The sequence below is a fragment of the Onychostruthus taczanowskii genome, unplaced genomic scaffold (assembly GCF_017590055.1).
Source record: "Onychostruthus taczanowskii isolate IOZ18803 unplaced genomic scaffold, ASM1759005v1 scaffold2, whole genome shotgun sequence".
NCBI classification, from domain to species: Eukaryota; Metazoa; Chordata; class Aves; order Passeriformes; family Passeridae; genus Onychostruthus; species Onychostruthus taczanowskii.
This window is the reverse complement of record NW_024499239.1, coordinates 19,462,427-19,482,580: the sequence shown is the minus strand read 5'-3', so window position 1 is coordinate 19,482,580 and position 20,154 is coordinate 19,462,427. Positions and strand designations below refer to the sequence as shown.

Below are 20,154 nucleotides of genomic sequence, written 5' to 3'. Positions count from 1 at the left end.
AAATAATCTATCACCATTAGTTTCCTTAAATTATTGAACATGTCCATTCCCCACAGGCTCAGAATAAGGAATTTCCTTTAGAAGCTTCACCTTGCTTCCTCAAGAAATGTGAATTTTCAAATAATTTTGAAGCCGTAATGTTCCTCTGGCTGAAAGCCTTAGTTCATGAATGGGTCTCTAAAAAAAGAAATAACTACTAAAATTAACTATTTCCTGCAACATAATCAGGAATCAGACTCCCAGGAATTCTCACTGTGATTACATGGGAGAACAGTAACAGTGTCTGCCAAAAAAGTAGAAAGCTTTGTGCACTCACACATTTTAATGACAGACAGCTGTTCAAGTACTTGGACAACTTCAACATACTCCTTTGGACCTTCCAGAGCATATCTCATGAACTCCAAACACAATCTATTTGGTTTATGTTAATATGAAGAGCTTTGTCTTACCTACTTCTCCAGCTCTTCGGAGACCATGACCTTGTCTTAAAAAGCTGTAAAACGCTCTTCAAAGTTAAGGATACCTTACACTGATTCTTTGTAACTGGCAGGAAAAGAACTGCAAGGTACGGCACAAGCTAGCATCTCTTTCTTCTCTATCACAGCAAAAGTACAAATATAATAAATTGTAAGTGTCAAACAGTCTTCTGGTTTTCAGCTGGCATGAAGTCTTTTACTATGGAGGAAACTGTTTGAAAACAACTAGGGAGAAGCTAACATCTGATTTTCAATCCTGTGTTCACTAAATTTGTTTTTTACCATTGAAAATGACATTTTCTTACAAGGGCAGAAAATACTTGCTTGATGCTTTTTACATTATGGGTCAATGACTAAGGTTCTGGGTTTGTTTGGACCTGAAATCTAATTTCCTTCTGAAGACAGTGCAGAGACTCTTTGCTCTACTCTTTGCTTCACTGAATGACATGCATCCCTACTGTTTCTGTTTAAAAGATAGACCAATATTAAATATTCTTGAGAAACACACTAATACCAGAAAGAAGTAGGTAATGCTGCTCTGGACACTGTCAAACACAGCAGACATAGCTGCTGTAGCTTTCACATATACCTTGTCAGATGGGAGTGAGATCTTTACATAGGCAGAGATCACCTCTTAATTTCATATAAAGACAATGAGACTACAGCCACTTTTATTGCACAACAGGATGAAGGCTGTCCTAGGCAGATGTGCATTGCTCTGGTTACCTTATCACTTGTTATGCTTCTCTTCTTTTTTGGTTGATTTGCTGGTAGTAGCACATGCAAGTCAGCAGCTGTGGGCAGACCAGGTTTCACAACTGTCATGAGTGTTTCTTCAGGTATACTGGTCTCCTGTGAAGACAACAAAGACACACTTTGTGTTTTATATAAAATACACAAGTAACTGCAAAAATGGCTTTTAGACTTCATTGCACAGATCCTTAATATTTAAAGAGAATTACACTAGAAGCTGAATCAAGAACAAGGCCAAACATAAATGTACTGAAATGTGAGTTGCTCTTTGAATATTGGAAGGCCTAAGTGTTGTTATCACATTAAAGTAATTCAGCGGCATCAAGAAAAGAAGCAAAATGAAGAGGTTTTCAGGTTTTAGAAAAACTCTGCAATGGCCGTGCACTTCTGAGGTAACATACAAAAACAATCCTAAGTGGTTTAGGATCCTTTGTGGGCCATTCAGACACAGTGTAGACTTAGAAGTGCATATTCATTACAGCTAGCTTTAGCTTTTGAAAGTTGCTTAGGAAGGTGCTTAATGGACAGAGAGAAGTCCTTCAGTGTGAGACTAAGAACACTCAGGTTCAGCTCCTGAAATTGTAATGAATACCTTCATTCCCCTCCTGAAAGTCAAGTGCATCTCTTAGTAAAATAGTTTGTGCAAATTTGGCTTTTAGTCACAAATTTCTCCATGTTTGTACAATGCAGCCACACAATTCTAGTGACCATACCGTGGCCACTTTCCTTGGCCTTCCTCAAACAGATTCTGAAACTCCATTAAATTGTTTGTATACTTTAGCAAATGTTTCAGTAATTATTAAAATGCAAGAGTTATTTTATAAGGGAGTAAACTATTTTTTGACTGACATTAGTGAAACTCATTATGGAATGAGTTTAAGTTGATAAAAGCAAGAAATTAATTTGACATTGATAACAATCTCAAAAAAAAAGAAAGCAGGAAAGTATAAAGACAAAAAAGTTTAGAACCTGATTTGCATGATGGCAAATCCAGGCAGAGCAAAATTATTTAAAATTCCAATATTTTATAAACAATATCAAACTGTATCTCAGTGTTACTGCCCTCATGAAAGCCAGTGTGTGCACCCCCTCAGTTGCTGGCAGGGAGTGTGCCTGCAGAGCTCTCGAGCCCAAAGTTTCCATGAGGTGATCTAATGCCACAGCACTACTGCATAGTTTGTATTTGATTTAACCTACAGGATTCAGCTGTTCCAAATCCACATTTCTTTTGTGAACATGCTCTGAAAAACAACTTTACAAACTGTGTGCCTATATATTATACATAATTTTCAAAGTTACAGAACAAGCATAGGAAATTCTTTCTTTCTGCTTTGTTTTTACACAAGGTGATGTCTTTTACATTACACATTGCTTAGCTTCTAAATCTATCACATTTAAACTACTTAACTCTTCCTGCTTTGGAGCCAGCAGTGTTGGCTAATATGTCTATCCCTAATCCCAGAGAGCAATATTTACCATTAATTGCCAATTAGGCTGTGTTAGACCTAAACTGTCTGTGTTACAATATCATTGTCGACAGCTTGCACTTAAAAGTGAAACTAGGCGCAAACTTGCATGAAATGTGGCTCATGAGGTTCACTTTATTATTCTGCTCAGCCTCCATTTCAAAAAACCTTCTAAATGAGAAGGGATTAACTTAACCTTCAAGCTTTACTACTGGCAAGGGAACATTTTATGACCAATCTGAATGAGCACCTTTGCAAGAAGTCGTGTCACCACCCGCCCAATGTCTTCCCTCCACTCTGGTATGTCAGGGTTGTACTTGTCCAGGTCCTTAGTAAACTTCAGAGGAAGAACATGAAAATAATCTAGAAAAACAAAAAGAAATAGCAAGAACAAACTAGATTGCAAAAGGGGTTTGATAGAACTAAAAGTCTCTATTTAGCACTTTTTGATGTGCAGCACTGCAGTATCTAGGACCCCTGCTGCTCTCTGTTGTCAGGCATTCCATTTCTTTCTGTATTTTCATCAACACCATCAAAATTGTGCCCAAAGACTAAAGAAAGGAGGAAGAAAAGGAAACAAAGCAGATTTATATAAATGCTCTGGGGTCATAATGCTCCCAATAATTTTCCCCTAGCTAAATAAAGGAGCATTAAAAAAAAGTCATTGGTTTCTTTTATTTGAAATGATAATGTACAAATGGATTTTATTCTCACCGAATCATAAGCATGTGGGGGTTTTTCCACTACACATTTCTGTTTTCTGTATAAAATGAATATGTTACTCCATAAATTAGATATGAAAATAAGAACAAAAATTATATGACAAGACTAAATACTTCCCTCTTTGAAGAAAAAATAAAACAAAGGTAAACCCATAATATTTCTCTGGATAATGTCAAAAATATCTGAAATACTAGAAATGGGATGATCCTCAGAAAATAGTCTCTAAAATCTTCCCTTTCTCCCTACAGGAATCTTGGATGAAAACCTAGGGATCTTAATGCAAAGCAGGGATAGAGAACCTCTGGAATGCACAAGTCAAACATGCTTCCACTCAGTATTTCCAATGGAATTTTATATTGACTTGGCTTTCTTTTTCAAAAGTTTATTTTCCTGATGGCCAGTACTTTCATGCTCTTGATATCAGGATTGGCAAAAGAAGAACTGGAATGATAAAACCATTGATGTAATCACACTAAGAAGGTTATACTTCTAAATATTTCTTAAAAAGCTGATGCATTTATAAGTAACATAAATATTGTTTCCATTTATCTTTGAAAATGAGAAGGTTCATAAAAGCTCCATTTAGCATAAGTGGGGGTTTTGCCATTATTTCAAATTAGTAAGTATACTAAAAGCAAAAATAACAGAATCTTCTTCAGAAAATAGAGATGTATCACATCTTGTATTGCATGATATCTGAAGGCTTTTAGCTCTGCATTAAAATAAAAGCTTTTATGCTTATCACAATTCCCACATGTGACAGCACAAACACAAATGTAAATAATTTCCCAGCACTGCATTTTCCACAGTATATTCTGCCTTGTCACCACATAATAAAACACAAAAAGCCACACGAGAATACAGTATGGAACAAGGGCTGAAGGGTTATTTAATTACAGCAGAGCTATATTTGATCCAAAATCTCAGATAAACATCAAGGTAACAGTGATATATTGTAATGAAAGGCAATTATTTGACATGGTTTTCAATGCTGATAGGCTTTTTTTTTTTTTTTTTTTTTTTTTTTTTTTTTTTTTTTTTTTTTCCTTTTTTTTTTCAGAGGTATTTAGACTACTTTACTTACAAATTTTGGGAAACTTTCTAGTCACAGGTCAAAATAAGCAAAGGAAACAAAATGTTAGAGATTAAACCTCTCATAGAATCCTACTGTTCAGCTTTGTGGAGTTATTTACTGACTGTTCATGCCTCTAATTTTAACAATTAAATCTGGCATTAGATTTAATTTTACAATAGGTTCACTTGTGGTAGGGCTGGTTTTAGAGGTCCAATAAAAATACATATGAAACAGAAAAAGGAAAAAGACCAATGTCTCACCAAAAACATGGACAACTTTTGAGTCCTGAAGCATAGAGCTCCCACAGGAAACTTGCACTGTAACTCTGACATCACCTGTCTCAGCAAACTTTGTCACCAGAAAACTCTCCAATGTAAGCAGTGGCTTTAAAAAAGCAAAGAATAATTGAAAACAGAATTTCAGCAAGAGCCATGAGAAGAGTGCTGGAAGAGACTGTTAAAAATATCACCAAAAAATTCCACATAAAATTTAAATTTTTCAGTATTTTATCAAATTGATCAATAACAATTTTCAATATAGAATTTGTCTTTCCATAAAAGGATCCTACATCATCAGAATAGCAGCCAGATAAGGAAAATATTTCTTTTAGAGTAATCAATCAAGTATTGGGTTTTCAGTCAGATCCCACTAAAATTAATGGAGTCTGAGGGAGACTCAACAATCTCTACAAGATTATATGAAGAAACCCATTTGCCTCAAAAAATGTAGGGTATGTCAGGGTCAAAAGGATTAAGGCTGTCAGCTTAGAGCAGCCCACAGTCACCTCTAAGGTGGAGCTGAGATACCCTGTTCCTTTACCACGTCCTTAAGAATGACAAAACCCTTCACAAGAGCCTCAGTGCTTCTTCTTGCAATGGAAAAGTCAATAATGATGAACAGATACAGGCTGGGATTAGGGTAGACAGCACATTCACAAGAAGAAAGTTCACTGCACTTATTTGAAGCATTCCTCTGTCACACTTAGTCTCCCTCATGAAAAAAATATTGTACTTTTCTGTTATTGAAAAAATTACCTTAAAAGAAATTAAGCCAGCTATACAATAAATATTCCCCAGCAGAAATACTTGGATATTTAATGCTCTAGGACATGTTTATATAGACTGTGATCCCCAAATGAATAACGCTAGATTGTTTGAGTGCTCTCAATGTTTTGATGTCCTTTAAGATAACACATTTATTTTTGATAAGACTGTTATTTTAGACTCACAGAGAACATTTATTTATACAATGAAAAAACCTAAACAACCCATATATATATATTTGTTCAGCACTTCAATTTACATCACTCATGTTATTAGCTTGGAAGTGCATAAATCTAAGTTTCATCATTCACCAGTTATGATCCCAAATTCATTCCCCTCTAGAAGTTGGGTTTTTTTCCCACAAGTAATGAAGTAGAAGAAATTGTTGTTTCTCCCCCACAATGCAAACAGTTTGGAAATTGAAAGAAAGGGACAATCTTTATTGGAAAGAGATTGAAATAATCTCTTGAAATAATCAAAACCATTTGTGTACCTGAAGATTGTTTCCTATCCACCAGTAGAAAACTGTCAAATTAGGATTCTTAGGCAGTATGATGGCTGTCAGGTTCACCTCCTGGTTTTTCCCAATGACTGGAACCACTTCTAAATTTAAAGCCTGGAGTGGGGCTGAACAAAGTTCCAAAAATATCACTGAACAAGAATCCATCTGTTTATTAACACCTCCTTCCCCAAAAGCCTCCCACCTCTTCACCATAAAGTCCTGAATTTATTTTTCCCTCCCTCCTTCCCTTCCTCTTTTACATTCATGTTGAAAGCTATGGACATAACTGGAAAGACTTCATTTCAACTACAAAACATCCCCCAGATGACCCCAAAACCCCTCAAACCAAATCTTAAAGCAATAAGACAGATCAACAAAATGGGCTTCTCTCATGCCCATCCTTTTCATTCAAGTCCAGTTTGAGAACACATAAGCAAATACTCCAGATAAAAACTGAAAAAGGCAATCTCAGCTTTTTTTTTTTCTTTTTTTAAACTCAGTAACAAAAGTTCAAATGAATAGAAATCTAACAAATCTCAAATTGCTAAGGGAAAATCAGAAAACTGAAAAAGACTGCTGCTGACTACTCATTTTCATCATAAAATATCAGCTGTTAGGCTCACACAAAAAATCTCATTAATTCATGCTTTAAAATAGATCTGTACATCAGGGGAGCATTTATTTGCAAATCAAAATAGATAACCTCTGGACTCCAAAATGTGCCTTAGAGTAAGTTTATTCCTTTCTGAACCATAAACATTATTATTTGTTTAAAAGAAATGCATCATTACAATGGTTTTATCTGCTTGTGTTATGTTTATTAGTGTTGTGTTGTTTCACAGTACAATAACTGTGTTGAAAGAAAATCTTTCCCTCAGAGGTCTCCCAGTATATCTTTATCAGAATGTCTGAAGGTAAAAGCTTTTTAACAGTACAAGGTGGTAACTAGAATTTTTTAACTTGTTCACCTGCACCAACTACCTGGGATATGAAACCACTGTACAGCTCAACATTCATTCATTATACAGAATGAATACTAACCAATCCATTTCTGTTCCATTCTAAATATCTTTTAACTCATTCAAAGGTTTTTCATCTCAGTGCAAACTTAATGGCAATTAACACTGGTCTAAAGCATTTCTCGTATTTTGTATCAAAACTGAGTCATTGCTGGTTCATTTCTAATTTCACTTTGACTAGATTGACTGAACTGCTGAGAGCAAGTTGTCCAAAGTCCTTTTCCACCCCACTTCACCTAGGCTGTGTGGTGCTTCATCCGAATGTAAGGCTCTATTTTACTCTGCATTTTCTCCAATAAGTCTTTAACCACCTACATGAATTCAAGAAATGTTGGATGCTTTAACAAATTATCTATTCAGTAGCTTCCAGAGGAGTAAAAATGCTTCTCTGGTGATGGTGTCTTGAAGAAAATTCATAAATGTTAGGAATTGCATTGAATTTGGTCCTCCTAGAAATAAATTTTCCTCCTGGAAGAATCTGAGAGACTTTTTTGCTTTTGCCGTAAATTTGTGTTTTCACAGAAGAAACTGATTACTTTGAGATATGGTTTTATTCCTGAAGAAGATTACTTTCTTTTCCAAGATTTTTAGAGGCCAAGTTGTTTGTTACTTGAATGATGACTGTAATTTCAAGTTTGCTGCTTCTACATATTAAAGAGCTGAGAATAATTTTTGCAAATCCTTCTTCTTGTCTCTGTTACACAATTCTGTAGTGCACTTGAACAAACTTCATAGCACCCTAAAGTGTGTACAATTAAGACTGAAGTTACGTGATTTCTATTTAACTAAGTTAAAGTTTCAGTAGTTTCCAAAGTTCCACACTATACAGGTCATGGTTCCATTAAAAATAAAATGCATGCAGCATATGTATTAATGTATGAATGCAGTTCTTCTTTAGTTCTTTTTATTCTGAGTTCTTGGGCCTCTCCACTTGCCTACTCACATTTGTGCTAACTCTAATTCCTAATTTCTCTTGCAGTTCATTAGAAAGTTGTAGATTATTTAATCTGGATCAGAAAGTACGGTTTGGATGACAGGCCAAAATTCTTATAATTGTGCTTCATTACAGTGTCCCATAGCAATGTGACAGAAGTGAAAATATTTCCTCTACCATTTGCCTCTGAAAAAATTCCCTGGGAATAATACGTCAGTTGGAGACTGCTGACTCCTGAAAGAAGAATTCTACAGAGACCCCTGCTTTCATGGTATTCCACAGTGAAAAATGTCCCTTAATGGCTATCAGTGTTTCACTAGAATGTAGAAATTGCAGTTTAATTAGTGCCAACTAATTTCCTCAAATATTGTAATTTACCTAAAAAAATTAAACAGATCAAATCACATGGAAAGCATTTACTCAAGCAGGCTGTGTAACACACTGCCATGAGTCTGCCAGTCCCTGTGCAGCATCCAGGGGCAGGCTCAGGAAGGGATCACATCTGCTTCAGTTCCCTGCTGCCTCTGCACTTCAGCACCAAAGCCCCACAATGCACCAGTCATTTACTTGTGTGAAACAACTCTGCTTTCTGCAATTTTAAAATCTGCTGCATAAAAGAGAATCAACATCTTTTAGTTTTACTGTTTATTCTAACATAGACCATATTAAAAGCACACTTTGAGAGTCTTCTGCTTTCCATCAGGGCTTGCTGCTGCTTGTCATTCTCTGAAGGGTTAGAAGTTATTCTTGGAGAGAAGAATGTCACACAATTTTTTCCTGTTCATTGCTTGTACAGATCTACTACTTCCTTGCCTACTGCCCTTCTCAGCACCTAGAAGCTTCTCAAAAGGAACAGTGAAGCCCTAAGTAATTTATCTGAGCTCTCTGGGGTTGTCAAATGATTTAAAAAACAAACACAACGAAGAAACAGATAATGAAACTGAGTTGTAAAGTTTGATTCTGATTCTTTCTGCTTCATTTTAACAGGAGACTGGTCTTTAGCATGAATGTGTTTGGCTTTGTCTGCTACTCAAAGAAGAACTGGAAATTCTGAACTCAAGGACACTGACTAGCAAAACACAAAAATATCAGCTCAGCAGCCACTAGACAAGCTGACATAAAGCAGATGGCTGTGTGCACCACCTGGTATATAGCTCCAGTGATTTCCATTGCTTTGGAAGTAGGATGGAAGACACACCACTCACAACAGAGGGAAACTGACACCTGGAGAATGCAACATGAGTATCTTTTCCTTTGATGTTACTCGTTTCTGAATTTTTTTGACGCATCTGAAAACAGGCAATAGCTGTCTTGAATCTCAAAGGAAGAGGAGAAATCAGTTCCACTTTTGAGTTCCCTTCTTCATTTCAGTTATGAGATGACTGAGGTACATTAAGCTTGCAATGGTGCATGATATTCCCTGGGCTGTGCTATTCTTTATTTTATATCTGTTTGATTGGGTTTTTTCAGTCTTAGTTAAGGAGAGGAAGAGAAGAACAAGTCAAGTAATACTGCCTGCAAACATGAAGTTATATCCAAGCACCATTTACAACTCTGAGAATTAACTACCTAAAATTTAGATTTAGATCCACTGAGATTTTGACTATTTTTAAACTCATACAAGAACTCATGTTTCCCAACACATTTGTTAACTTGCTTTACATTGCACCTGGAAGCTCTACAAAGACATAGCTCAAAGTATTACATTTTAGCTGCTAAGGCTGACAAGGGGTGTTGAATCAGGAAGATGGATCAAACCTGAAATTTATATGAAGCATGCTTGTTATTTAAAAGATTAATAAACCATTCTTCTGCCAAATCCAAACAATACTAATTCTAACCTCCTACTGGATTAGGTTCGTAAGCCTCAGCCTTAACAACACACAACACTGCAAGATTGCATGAGGATATTGAAAAAATATTCTTTCCTACTTCATAGCTGACGTGAGGTTTGTACACAATGGCCAAAGTAAGAAAACCAAAGAGCTAATTTACAGTTGACTTGGACGAACACCACAGCCTCGTCATGCCCAGCCACGTTCTCAGCCTTCACGGACACGCGGTAAATCCCGGGATTCTCGTAGCGGTGACGGATGGGCTCGCCAGTCATCGTCAGGTTCACGTATATCGCCTTAAAGCCGTCTCCAAGATCTACCTGGTATTTGGTACTCAATACATCACCCTAAAAGGAAAACACATCAAAGATATCTTCAATGGCTGCAACCAAAATAGACAGGACACATGTTCATAACCTTTTATGGAATCACACAGCGTTTTCAGCCCCAGCCAGACATTGTGACCCAATTGCAATGGCTGCAGTAAAATCACTACTGCCATGGCAATTCCATTAGCGCAACAGATGCTGTGTGCAATAATAGAGAAAATACCATGTTTACAGAGCAAGGTGCTACCTCAAAATTATATTCCCCAGACCACTAACTGAGTTTATGGCACAGAAACCAACACTCTTCTCTTAATGCAGCTGGACATTATGTAACATAATAGCACAGGGCAGCCCCAGGTTTAAAAGTGATGCTCATGTGATTGTAAGCAACCGGAAATTGCTATTTTAGCAATTTCCTACTCATCGCCCAAGCTTCTAGCCCTTGCAGTTATAAATTAAAATTAACTGGTTTAGATGTTCTTCACAGCACGTTCCAGCCACCCCTTCTTAGTGTGTACCAGCCTTTAAGACCCAAGCTGGGATCTTCACACAGAGTTGTAGAGTGTTACACTGAGCTACCAGCATGCCAAGAACTAACATGCTCTAGTGCAAAATTAGATACATGCTTAATAAAGCAGATCACTGAGCTGAGTTTGGGAAATGGTTTAAAAGTCCAGTCAAATAATTCTGTCATGCCAAATAGCTTGTGGAATTTATAATTCATAATACTTCTGGTAAGTGCTCCTTTAAGTGACACTGTGTTCCTAAATTCAGGCCTAAAGTACCACAAGGCTGATACCACTGTCAGAGGACAAAAATGCCCATCACCCATGCTGTCATGGCATAGCTGCCCAAGAGAGAAATCAGACCTTTGCCACATGGACTGGTCATTTGGTTGCAGTCAAAGGAAAGTTTGTTTTAGTTGTGAGCAGCACCACTTTCTCAATACTACCGGCAGCAGTGCCTGAGCAAGGGGCCCTGAGTCCTTGACCTCCAGCAGTGTGGATGTTCCTGCTTGCTTCCCAGAGATCATGGCAGGCTGCGGGGCCAGGTTTTGTAGAAAAGCCTCTTTGTTGTGGAAACACAAGTATTGATTTCAAAAACTTCCTTGCCTCTAGGAAAGGAATGTATATATACACCCATATGCTGGTCAAGCGACATGAAAGGCCATCAAAGCAGAAAAGGATTGACATTAAAGTATTCAAAAATAACTTCATTTCTCCAAAAGCTACTCTCTGAAATGGCTTTATTTCAAAATTTAATCCTAAAAGACAGCACTAATGTAATTCTTTTCATGATGACAACGATCAGTGATTGCAAAAATCTCCCCAGGAAACAGGTGAATTACCCAGAGTTGGACAATTCTAAGATTTAGCAGGAGAGGTGCCAGGCATCTTATCCTATGCTTTTTCCAATAGAGGTTGGACCAGATGATCCTTGAGGTCCTGTCCAACCTGTCAGTCTATATTTCTATGATTCTTTGAAAATCAAAGGAGATATCATGCCTAGAACCTATATACCCTGCCATTATAAAAGGTACATACATTATACAAACATTATAAAAGGTACATTCCTCCTTTTATTATCTTGCAGTGTGGACAATTTTCTTCTATGTTTTATCACATGAAACAACATTGCTTATCATGTAAAAAATTCCCATAATAAAGAACCTGTAGGATTATCATATACCTAAGCACCGTATTTCAAGACATATAAAGGACTGTGAAAGCCTCTTCATTGTGAATAGTTTTTTCCCAAATAACATCTTTCTTTTGACAACAGAAGAGTAGAATTTTGCAGAGGAGATAATATGTTATTAAAGTTTAAAGGAGAAGAGATATCTCCTTGCCAGCAATGTGTTAGTAAGTGGAATCTCTTTAGATGACATTAGCTTGCATACAATTCTTGTTCACTGTGTCTAATGCTAACAAGTGTACACACATATTTTTAACAGGTGAGACAGAAACCAGCATTGAAAGACAGTAGAGGAAGGTTCTCTTAACATCTAATAACTTCCCTAGTGTAAAGATGAGGGTGCTTTTTTCAAAATACCAAGGTATTTCTATTTGCTGACCAGTAAAGACAGAGAATGGAGAGATAGCAAAACAGCAACAAAGGGAAAAGGCAGATAAATCTATAAGGAATTGGGACATCCACTTCCATAAAAATTAGGAGATTGTCATGACATTATTTATTCATATATTCAGCCAACAAAATTTGGGAAAAATTATGACCATTACGGCGCATTTATTTGTTATTATTATTTCTAAGGACAGCTGCAAACTGCCCAAATGTACCAGAAGCCTGCTTCCTTTCTTCTCTGATGTCTGGTATTCCTGCACCTAATAACATGCATTCACAGAAACTAGCAAATTAATTTTGTTCACCAGAGAAAGTAGTATGTTTTGGTTTGTTGAAGAGCCAATTCTTAAACTCAGTAATAGCTGTGAATTCTCATTAGATTTTGTCATACAGATTATGTCCTAAGCAGTGCTCAGAACATTTGAGTTTAGATATTATTCTTAGCCATAGAGGGCACCAAACTGCTATTTTTCTTCTAAATATGTCTTCCTCTTTGATGTATGGAGCAAAGACTTCACCAAAAGACACAGCAAGGGATTCTCTTCAAGATCCCTTATTACTGAAGATTTATGAATAATTTTAAATGTTTTTCATATTGCCACAGAGATTCATGAAAGCTTCAGTAGGAAAAAAGTCAAACTGCCAATCAAAATCATTAGAGTCCAAATTGTAACCAAATGCTGTAGGCTTACAATAAACATTTCCAAACAAACTCTGAAAAGAGAAGGCAGCAGGACTTGCCACACAAACTGTTGGGGCACTGCACGCACTGGGACAGAGCCTGCGAAGCATTAAGCAGTCCAGTGTTCTGCACGTAACCTTCTTGATTCTATTACAGAAATAAATCCCAAGTGCTCGATTTATACAGCACAGGTTTGCCAAAATGTGTGAACTTTCTTCAAGTTCTTGCAAACCAGTGGGGTTAGCCAGGATTACAATACACTGGTAACCTGAGCAGAGCAGTTATAGCTTAATGCTAAAAAACAAGCATGAGAAAACAAACCCATGGCAAACAATTCATCCAAAAGTTACTCATTGCTGTTGGTCAGGGCCTTAGGGAATTGTCTCTCAATAAACAATAAAAAACCCCATATCTTTGGCAACACAACTAATATAGAAAAAATATTCTTATGCTGAGCTATTTGCTGATTTCTGTAAGTCTTTGCCTCATTCCTTTCTGAAAGGCTGATTCTCAAAAATACCTAAACCCTAGTATTAAATGTTCTCTCCATTTTAGTTCTTCTCTGATACAGCACTTGAAATTTTCAGTCCAAGAAGACTTTGGTAATACAGTTACTCTGATTTTCCAAGAAACCAGTGCCTTTTCTGCTGAGGAGACAAATCCTGTTCTGCGGGTAGAATTTGGAGGTTCACTGAGTTTAATGGCTTATCTTATTCACTTGAAATCAAGATTCAGTGTTTAGAAAACTGTTAATCTTTTTCTCAAGCATAAATTAATCTTCATTTGGCAACAGAACAGGTAGGAATGAAATTAACCCTAAAATCAGCGATTAGACTTCCATGTAGCCAATGTTTATTACTACCTGCTCTTGTTGGACAATGAAGGTGATGTCTTCCCCAGGCCTAACAGCCAGGCTTTCTTCTCTGATGCTGATCTGAAGTCCCTTGGGAGCAATCAATGGACACATATGGTGTGCTAAGTTCTGCTGCAGGTCTACTCCACCTTCACACACATTAGAAACAACTTTCCTGTACCTGCAAAAACAGTAAACAGTGGGCACAGTGAATTGGAGGTAAGCAAAAGCATGCCAGCAAAGACACCAAATGCATGTGTGATTGAGGCCACTGCATTTTCCTTGGGTTCACAAACAGACAAGATTGCAAATGATCAAAGCCAACTAACAATGCAAGTACTTTCATTGGGAACATTGCCTTGACTAGGGGAAACCTGCTGAAGAAAGAGGGTGTGGAGAATGGATGAGAATTTCACTTGCATGCATTGGAAGAGTCTGTGTTTTCCAACTTAGAAACATGCCTGACTAGCCCTCAGGGACCTAGACAGTCTGCTGTCCTCTCTGTCATCCCCTTTTCTAGCATCCAAGTCTTCAATGCTCTAGAGGTCTTGGTTCAAATCCCAAAGATCGGGAAGGAATTAGACCAAACAGCTTCTACATTAACCCAGAACTAATTGCTTAACTGCTGCTTCCAAATCTATTCATTTCTTAAAACATTTAAAGCATTTGTTTAATGTAACTGTATAAAAGAGTGAAAGGACTCACACTTTTAAAGGGCTAATAATGTAATAGCCGGATGTGTACAGTAATCATTTACAGATCACTTTCACACAGGTATCTTATTTTTAAACATCCTTTACAATCAGAGTTATATTTCATTCTTTTGATTTCCCACTCTGTATATCCCAGCTGTCAGCCACAACCCAAAAGGCAGCATTTTCCTCTGTAAGGTAAATATACACAGAGACTGTGATTCTATTGCCAGATTGGACATTTCAGCATTTGGTTCTCATCTCCACAACTGACTGTGATGGTGTTATGATAAGCCAGAATAGATGGCAGCTGCAAGTTATTCTCAGCACAGACGTCAGACTACATTGTAGTGTATATTCTATGCAGTATTGTTTATAGTTACTAAAGCTTTCCTTTGATTCTGAGTGTCCCATATGGTCAGGAAAAGAATCTATTCTCCACAGAACTCCTTACCCTTATGGAAGTGAGAAACTTGGAAATTCTGTGAGATGTTGTCAGTTCCTCAGAGAAATTCATTGGATCCAAACTGAAAATTATTCTGAACCCAAGAAATAAGCTAAAAGAAAAGGCTATGAATGAACATTCCTATCAGAAGTGTAATGATACAAAATATTACCAAAAAAATTTAAAATTTTTAAAAGACAGCTCCCCTCTTCTCAAACGGATTAGTTTTTAAACCATTGTGAACACACAAGACAATATTTTCCTTTCATTAGTCTGTAGGAAGCTTCTGCTCACGCTCTATGTCAGGATCAGAACTTTTCCATTTGCCAGTTTTTACAGTTTGCCTTATTTACATTTCATAGAATCATAGACTGCTTTGGGTTGGAAGAGACCTTAAAGATTTTTTCTTTCCAACCCCCCTGTCATGGACAGGGACACCTTCCACTAGATCAGGCTTCTCAAAGCCCCATCTAACCTGGCCTTCAACACTTCCAGCACTTCTAAAGATGAGGAATCCACAGCTTCTCTAGGCAACATGTGCCAGTGTCTCACCATTCTTACAGCAAAGAATTTTTTCCTATTATCTAAGCTAAACCTTCACTCCTTCAGTTTAAGTCCATTACCCCTCATCCTATCACTACGTGTCCTTGTGTAAAGTCCCTCTCCAGATCTTTTGTAGACTCCATCTAAGTATTTAAATGTGAATTTCTTTCAAACCACATTTGGGGTTGCTGGTTGCAGCCTCTACCCCTCTCTGGAAGCCTCATCAAGCCCATGAAATGCAAAATCAGCTTACCCAGTGCTGCTGGTGTATGCCTGCCCCAACACACAGTCTTCAGGAGGTGCTTCTGGGTTAAACCAAAAGTCAGCAAAGCATTTGCTGGACTCCAGCTTCAGAGGTGCAGAGCGCTCAAACCCATAATCACTGAAAAACACCAACACCAAACGTGTTACTATCCCCACTTCACTCTGCAATCCAGCTTCGGGTGAATGAAACTACATTTTTCAAAGTCCATATATTTTTCCAGTGTTATTCTACTAGATGAACATACAAGTTGATGAAGCCAATTCTGTTCTAATTTCAGTGGGAATTGTGTACACTTGGGGGAAAAACTGGTTGCAATTACTTTGTCAGTTCTGGAAAATTACCTCCCTCAGTAAAAAAAGATTTTTTTAAAGGTTTCCTTTTTTTTTTTTTTTTTTTTTTTTTAAGCTTGCCTTTAAAATTAATTCAATGGTCATTTTCAAAGTCTTTATCAATAGAGAAAAACATCAAATGTAAAAGAAACCTGTTATTCAATAACAGGTTTTTCATTTGCTTATACATTACTATGGGAACAGGGGCAAAAGGAGGAAAATAAACCCAAACTCTACATAAATATTTATTAGAAATAAGTCAAAAGGCCCACATGCAGACTCACCACAAGAAATCAGTGTTCACACATTCACAAACTTTGGATGTGAGAGCTGATGTGAAACTTTTCCCTTTAATGCACCATGATGAAATCTTCCTCTTCCGAAAGCTTCTCTGCTGGCCCATGATGCAACGATCACCCTGAATATTAAAGCACTGCACTTACTGCAACAGAACCTCCACAAAAAGACCTTGTGTTGTCCTCAGAAAGGCTGGTCTTGCTGCCAAGATTATAAACCTTATCAACCCTCTGATCCTCAGATATATAGGTATAGAAAGCCCTCATATCCACTGCTGTCCACTAACAAGTCATTACAGAGTTGTAACATAGGCTGTATTTTCAGGACACAAATCTGAAGATGCACATGAAAATGCAAGTGCAATTTATGTTTCATGAGCGCCCAACCTGTGTGCAAAGCTCAGAATGGCCATTTAAAAAATTCATCAGGCTGCAGATAGCTGAATTTCTCTAAATCACCATATCTCATGTTGGCTGTCCATTTGAAGCACCAGCCATGAGGACACAGAATAAACTCTCTCCATACACACTCCACTGGTAACTGGGCAGCTGCAGGTACTCTGTTAAAGTAATTTTAGTAGTTTCTAATTTCTGAAAGATATTTCAATGCCAAGACCCCAAGATACTGTTACTCTTTAGGCTCAGATCTGTGTAACATTCTTTGCATACACACAGCAGTCCCAAAGAAGACGTGTAAAATTAGGCATGAGAACTAGAAAATGAGAGCTGGAGTAACACTGAGTAGTATGCAAAAAATAAACCAACCCTGGTGGAAGAAATAAACATAAAAATCAGAATTATTATGAATAAATGCGTTCCATTTAATAAAAAATCCCGCCACATATTGGTCTCTTTAATCAGTACACTGCACAGAGAATTTTGCTTCTGAAAAATGGATTTGGCCAGAGCATCGTGATTAGCACAGCCTTAGTGCATTACTGCAGAAAGGGTATTGCCCAAAACAACTGGACACTGTTATGTGATTGGTCCACTGAGATCCTAAATTACTTCTGGAATGGACTTTACTTATGGCAATTTATATATGAGTATGGTATGTGGTCAGGAAGTTGGCAGAACACGACTGCATGTTGAAATTGTTTCAACCAATATTACACACTTCACTTTACTTCTCAACCCAGCAGGACCACCTATTATTATGGCAGCCCCCCAGATATACTTCTGCCTTTTTTGGGACACAGATCACACAACCAAAGGGAACACAAAATCCTCTCTGACTTTAAACTCCAGTGAAATAAGCATAAGGAGACTGAGCTGGGGGTTTAGCATCCAAATTCAATTTGGAAACATTTTCGCAGCACAAAACTCTATACGAATCTGAAAGCTATGGAAAAGTTTTGTCAGTTAACATAAAACCATGAATACCTGCAGATTTGTAAGCTCCCAAGACTCATAGTCTTCATCAGTGCACTCCCTGGGGAAGGATGGTCTGAAGTCCACCTTCACCAGTTCCCAATCTGAACGGTAGCTGATATGTCCAAAGACTCTGAACAAAAGACCAAAAGTAAATTCTTACTGCAAAGAAATACCATACAGCTGAGATTCAAAATTTCAGTCCTGTCTTTTCGTATCCACAGTCATAGTTCTCTGCTAAAAGGTCCCAGGATAATTTTTCTTCCACTTTTATTCCTCTTCTATGTACAATGAGTCTAGTTAGAAAACATTTGTCAGTTGTATGAAACTTTACAATGAAGAGCTATAACTCATATATGAAATTTTAATATTAGCATTTTAATAGGGAATAATATTTTCAAATTTGGAATAAAATTTTTTTTCTATTGTCTTGCTATGTAAAACAGACATAGCTCTGATTTTGACAGAAAGCTCAGATCAGGGAGCAGAATCCCAGATCACCAGTCAGTTTCCTGATCTGTCACTCATTCCTTCAGTTGTTTTTGTTGTGGGATATTGTGCTAATTTCTACAGTCTTCAGATGGCAATATGCTATTAAACTCACAGCATTATCATATTTTATTAATTTCTAAGGAATACACTACATATTCACATTGTGCTGGAGAACTCAGAGCCTCTACTTCATTTTAGATAGTTCAATGTATAACAAAAACCAGCCACAAACTGTACAATTTTTTTTGGGGGGGGAGGGGGGGGAAAGGGAAATCTCATTGCTTTAAAAAACAAGCTGCACTTTCAGCACTTTCAAAGCAGACAACATTTTTTTTAAGTCAGAATCTTTATTTCCAAAACAAAATGGGTACATATGACATCCAACAACAAATTAGAAAGGATAAAGACTCTTTTTGGGCAAAAGAAAAATGTATTTGTGGTTTGTATCAGGCTTATGAGACTTACTTGCCAAAGAATTTAAGGTTAATTCTGAAGCCAACAATTTCTGTGCAGTTCATACCACACAGAGTTCATATTCCAAGCTTTAGTATCATTGTCCAAAGTAATTAATTCCTTTTGTTTTGCCCTCAGTTTTGTCCAAATCCAGGCACAGCAGGAATGACACAGTTTTACTAAAAGCATTCTGCAGTGCCCAGCCATTTCTCTTGTCCTGAATTCCAGGTTCAGATTGGAACTGGAGTAGACCAGAAGTGATTGATTTTCTACAGCACAGAGGCAATACACAAAGCATGCTGCCTGCTAAATGGCTTACAACTCTGAAATCTGCCAAAAAGGCTGAAAAATAGTTCATAGAGACTAAAGATGCACAGTGATTTCCCCCTTTCCTTTCTGGTGCCTTTGCTTTTCCTCCAGAGCAGAGAGATGTAGATACCAATAGGTTATTGCTCACACTGCTCACATTATAGTGAGTGGACAACCCACGCTCACAGGAAACCACGCCACAAGCAGTGCAGTTAATTAAACACAAACATACCCATTTAGTTTGTATGTCTCACTCTTTTCTTGTAATGCTCTGAGATTAAAGGACTTGGATCATCTAATTCCTTTCCTTCAAAATGAATTTACGGCTCAGAAGTAGAAGCAACATACACAAACTAAAAAATGTGGCTCATTCCACTGGCTGTATGTGCACATAGGTGTGTGGTCCCACTTCTCCCATTGAGCCTAAGGGTTTGGTTCTTTTTCCTGGTTCAGCTGGATCCTGAGAGCTGCTGTCACAATATAATCCTATTCACTGGTAGTTACGTACTCAATAAAGTGTCTACTTAGGTGGTCTCTTGCTTTTTCCACAATGCCTGTTTCAATATGACTGGGTTTGCTGACAGACATGGAGTGTCTTCTGTATGCAAAATACCTGTACCTTTTTTCTAAAATCTTTCTTTTTCCATACAAGGTACTAAGATAAGGCAGACTCCACCACGTGTTAATGCAACTACCTACCTCAGTGATTGCTGCTCCAGACATCACAAAACTTCACAAATTTACTACATTTCTTTTATTGACTCATTCAGAAAAATATACATTCAAGTGCAAGTAGCCAAGTCCTGTTAAAGCTTCACTCCTGCCTCAAGAAAAGTGTTTTCTACAGAACAAATGAAATTTTCTCCATTTGTGTTAGCTATCTCAGGCAGATTAGTCAAGGAAAGAGGAAGAAAGGAGATGGTGTTTTGAGTTCAAGGCAGAACAGAATAATGACATTCTCCTGAAAACATAATCTCTGAACTATTATTAATAATCTTTGAAATATCAGGAGGGTGATTCCAAATAACTGTGGCAAGGGAAACATGTTGCTTATACATATATATATATATATATATATATATATATATATATATATATATGCACACACAACCACACATACACATTTATGTGTGTATATAGAACCAGAGATAGAAAAGAGCAAAACAGAGCTCAGAGAGTTAGAGAAT

At 37.2% G+C, this 20,154-nt stretch overlaps 1 protein-coding gene across 1 annotated transcript in view; it reads right to left on the bottom strand.

Moving 5' to 3' along the window:
- The window catches only part of SORCS2 (sortilin related VPS10 domain containing receptor 2), a 523,925-nt gene that overhangs the window by 16,871 nt on the left and 486,900 nt on the right, over positions 1–20,154 (bottom strand). Inside the window, exons 15-23 of the mRNA XM_041402743.1 lie at positions 17,726–17,846; positions 16,331–16,464; positions 15,706–15,834; positions 13,782–13,953; positions 9,987–10,173; positions 6,030–6,163; positions 4,754–4,877; positions 2,946–3,058; positions 1,203–1,328 (exon numbers count right to left, since the gene is read on the bottom strand). Of these exons, the coding sequence (XP_041258677.1) occupies positions 1,203–1,328; positions 2,946–3,058; positions 4,754–4,877; positions 6,030–6,163; positions 9,987–10,173; positions 13,782–13,953; positions 15,706–15,834; positions 16,331–16,464; positions 17,726–17,846 (1,240 nt within the window). The remainder of the gene's footprint in view (positions 1–1,202; positions 1,329–2,945; positions 3,059–4,753; positions 4,878–6,029; positions 6,164–9,986; positions 10,174–13,781; positions 13,954–15,705; positions 15,835–16,330; positions 16,465–17,725; positions 17,847–20,154) is intronic.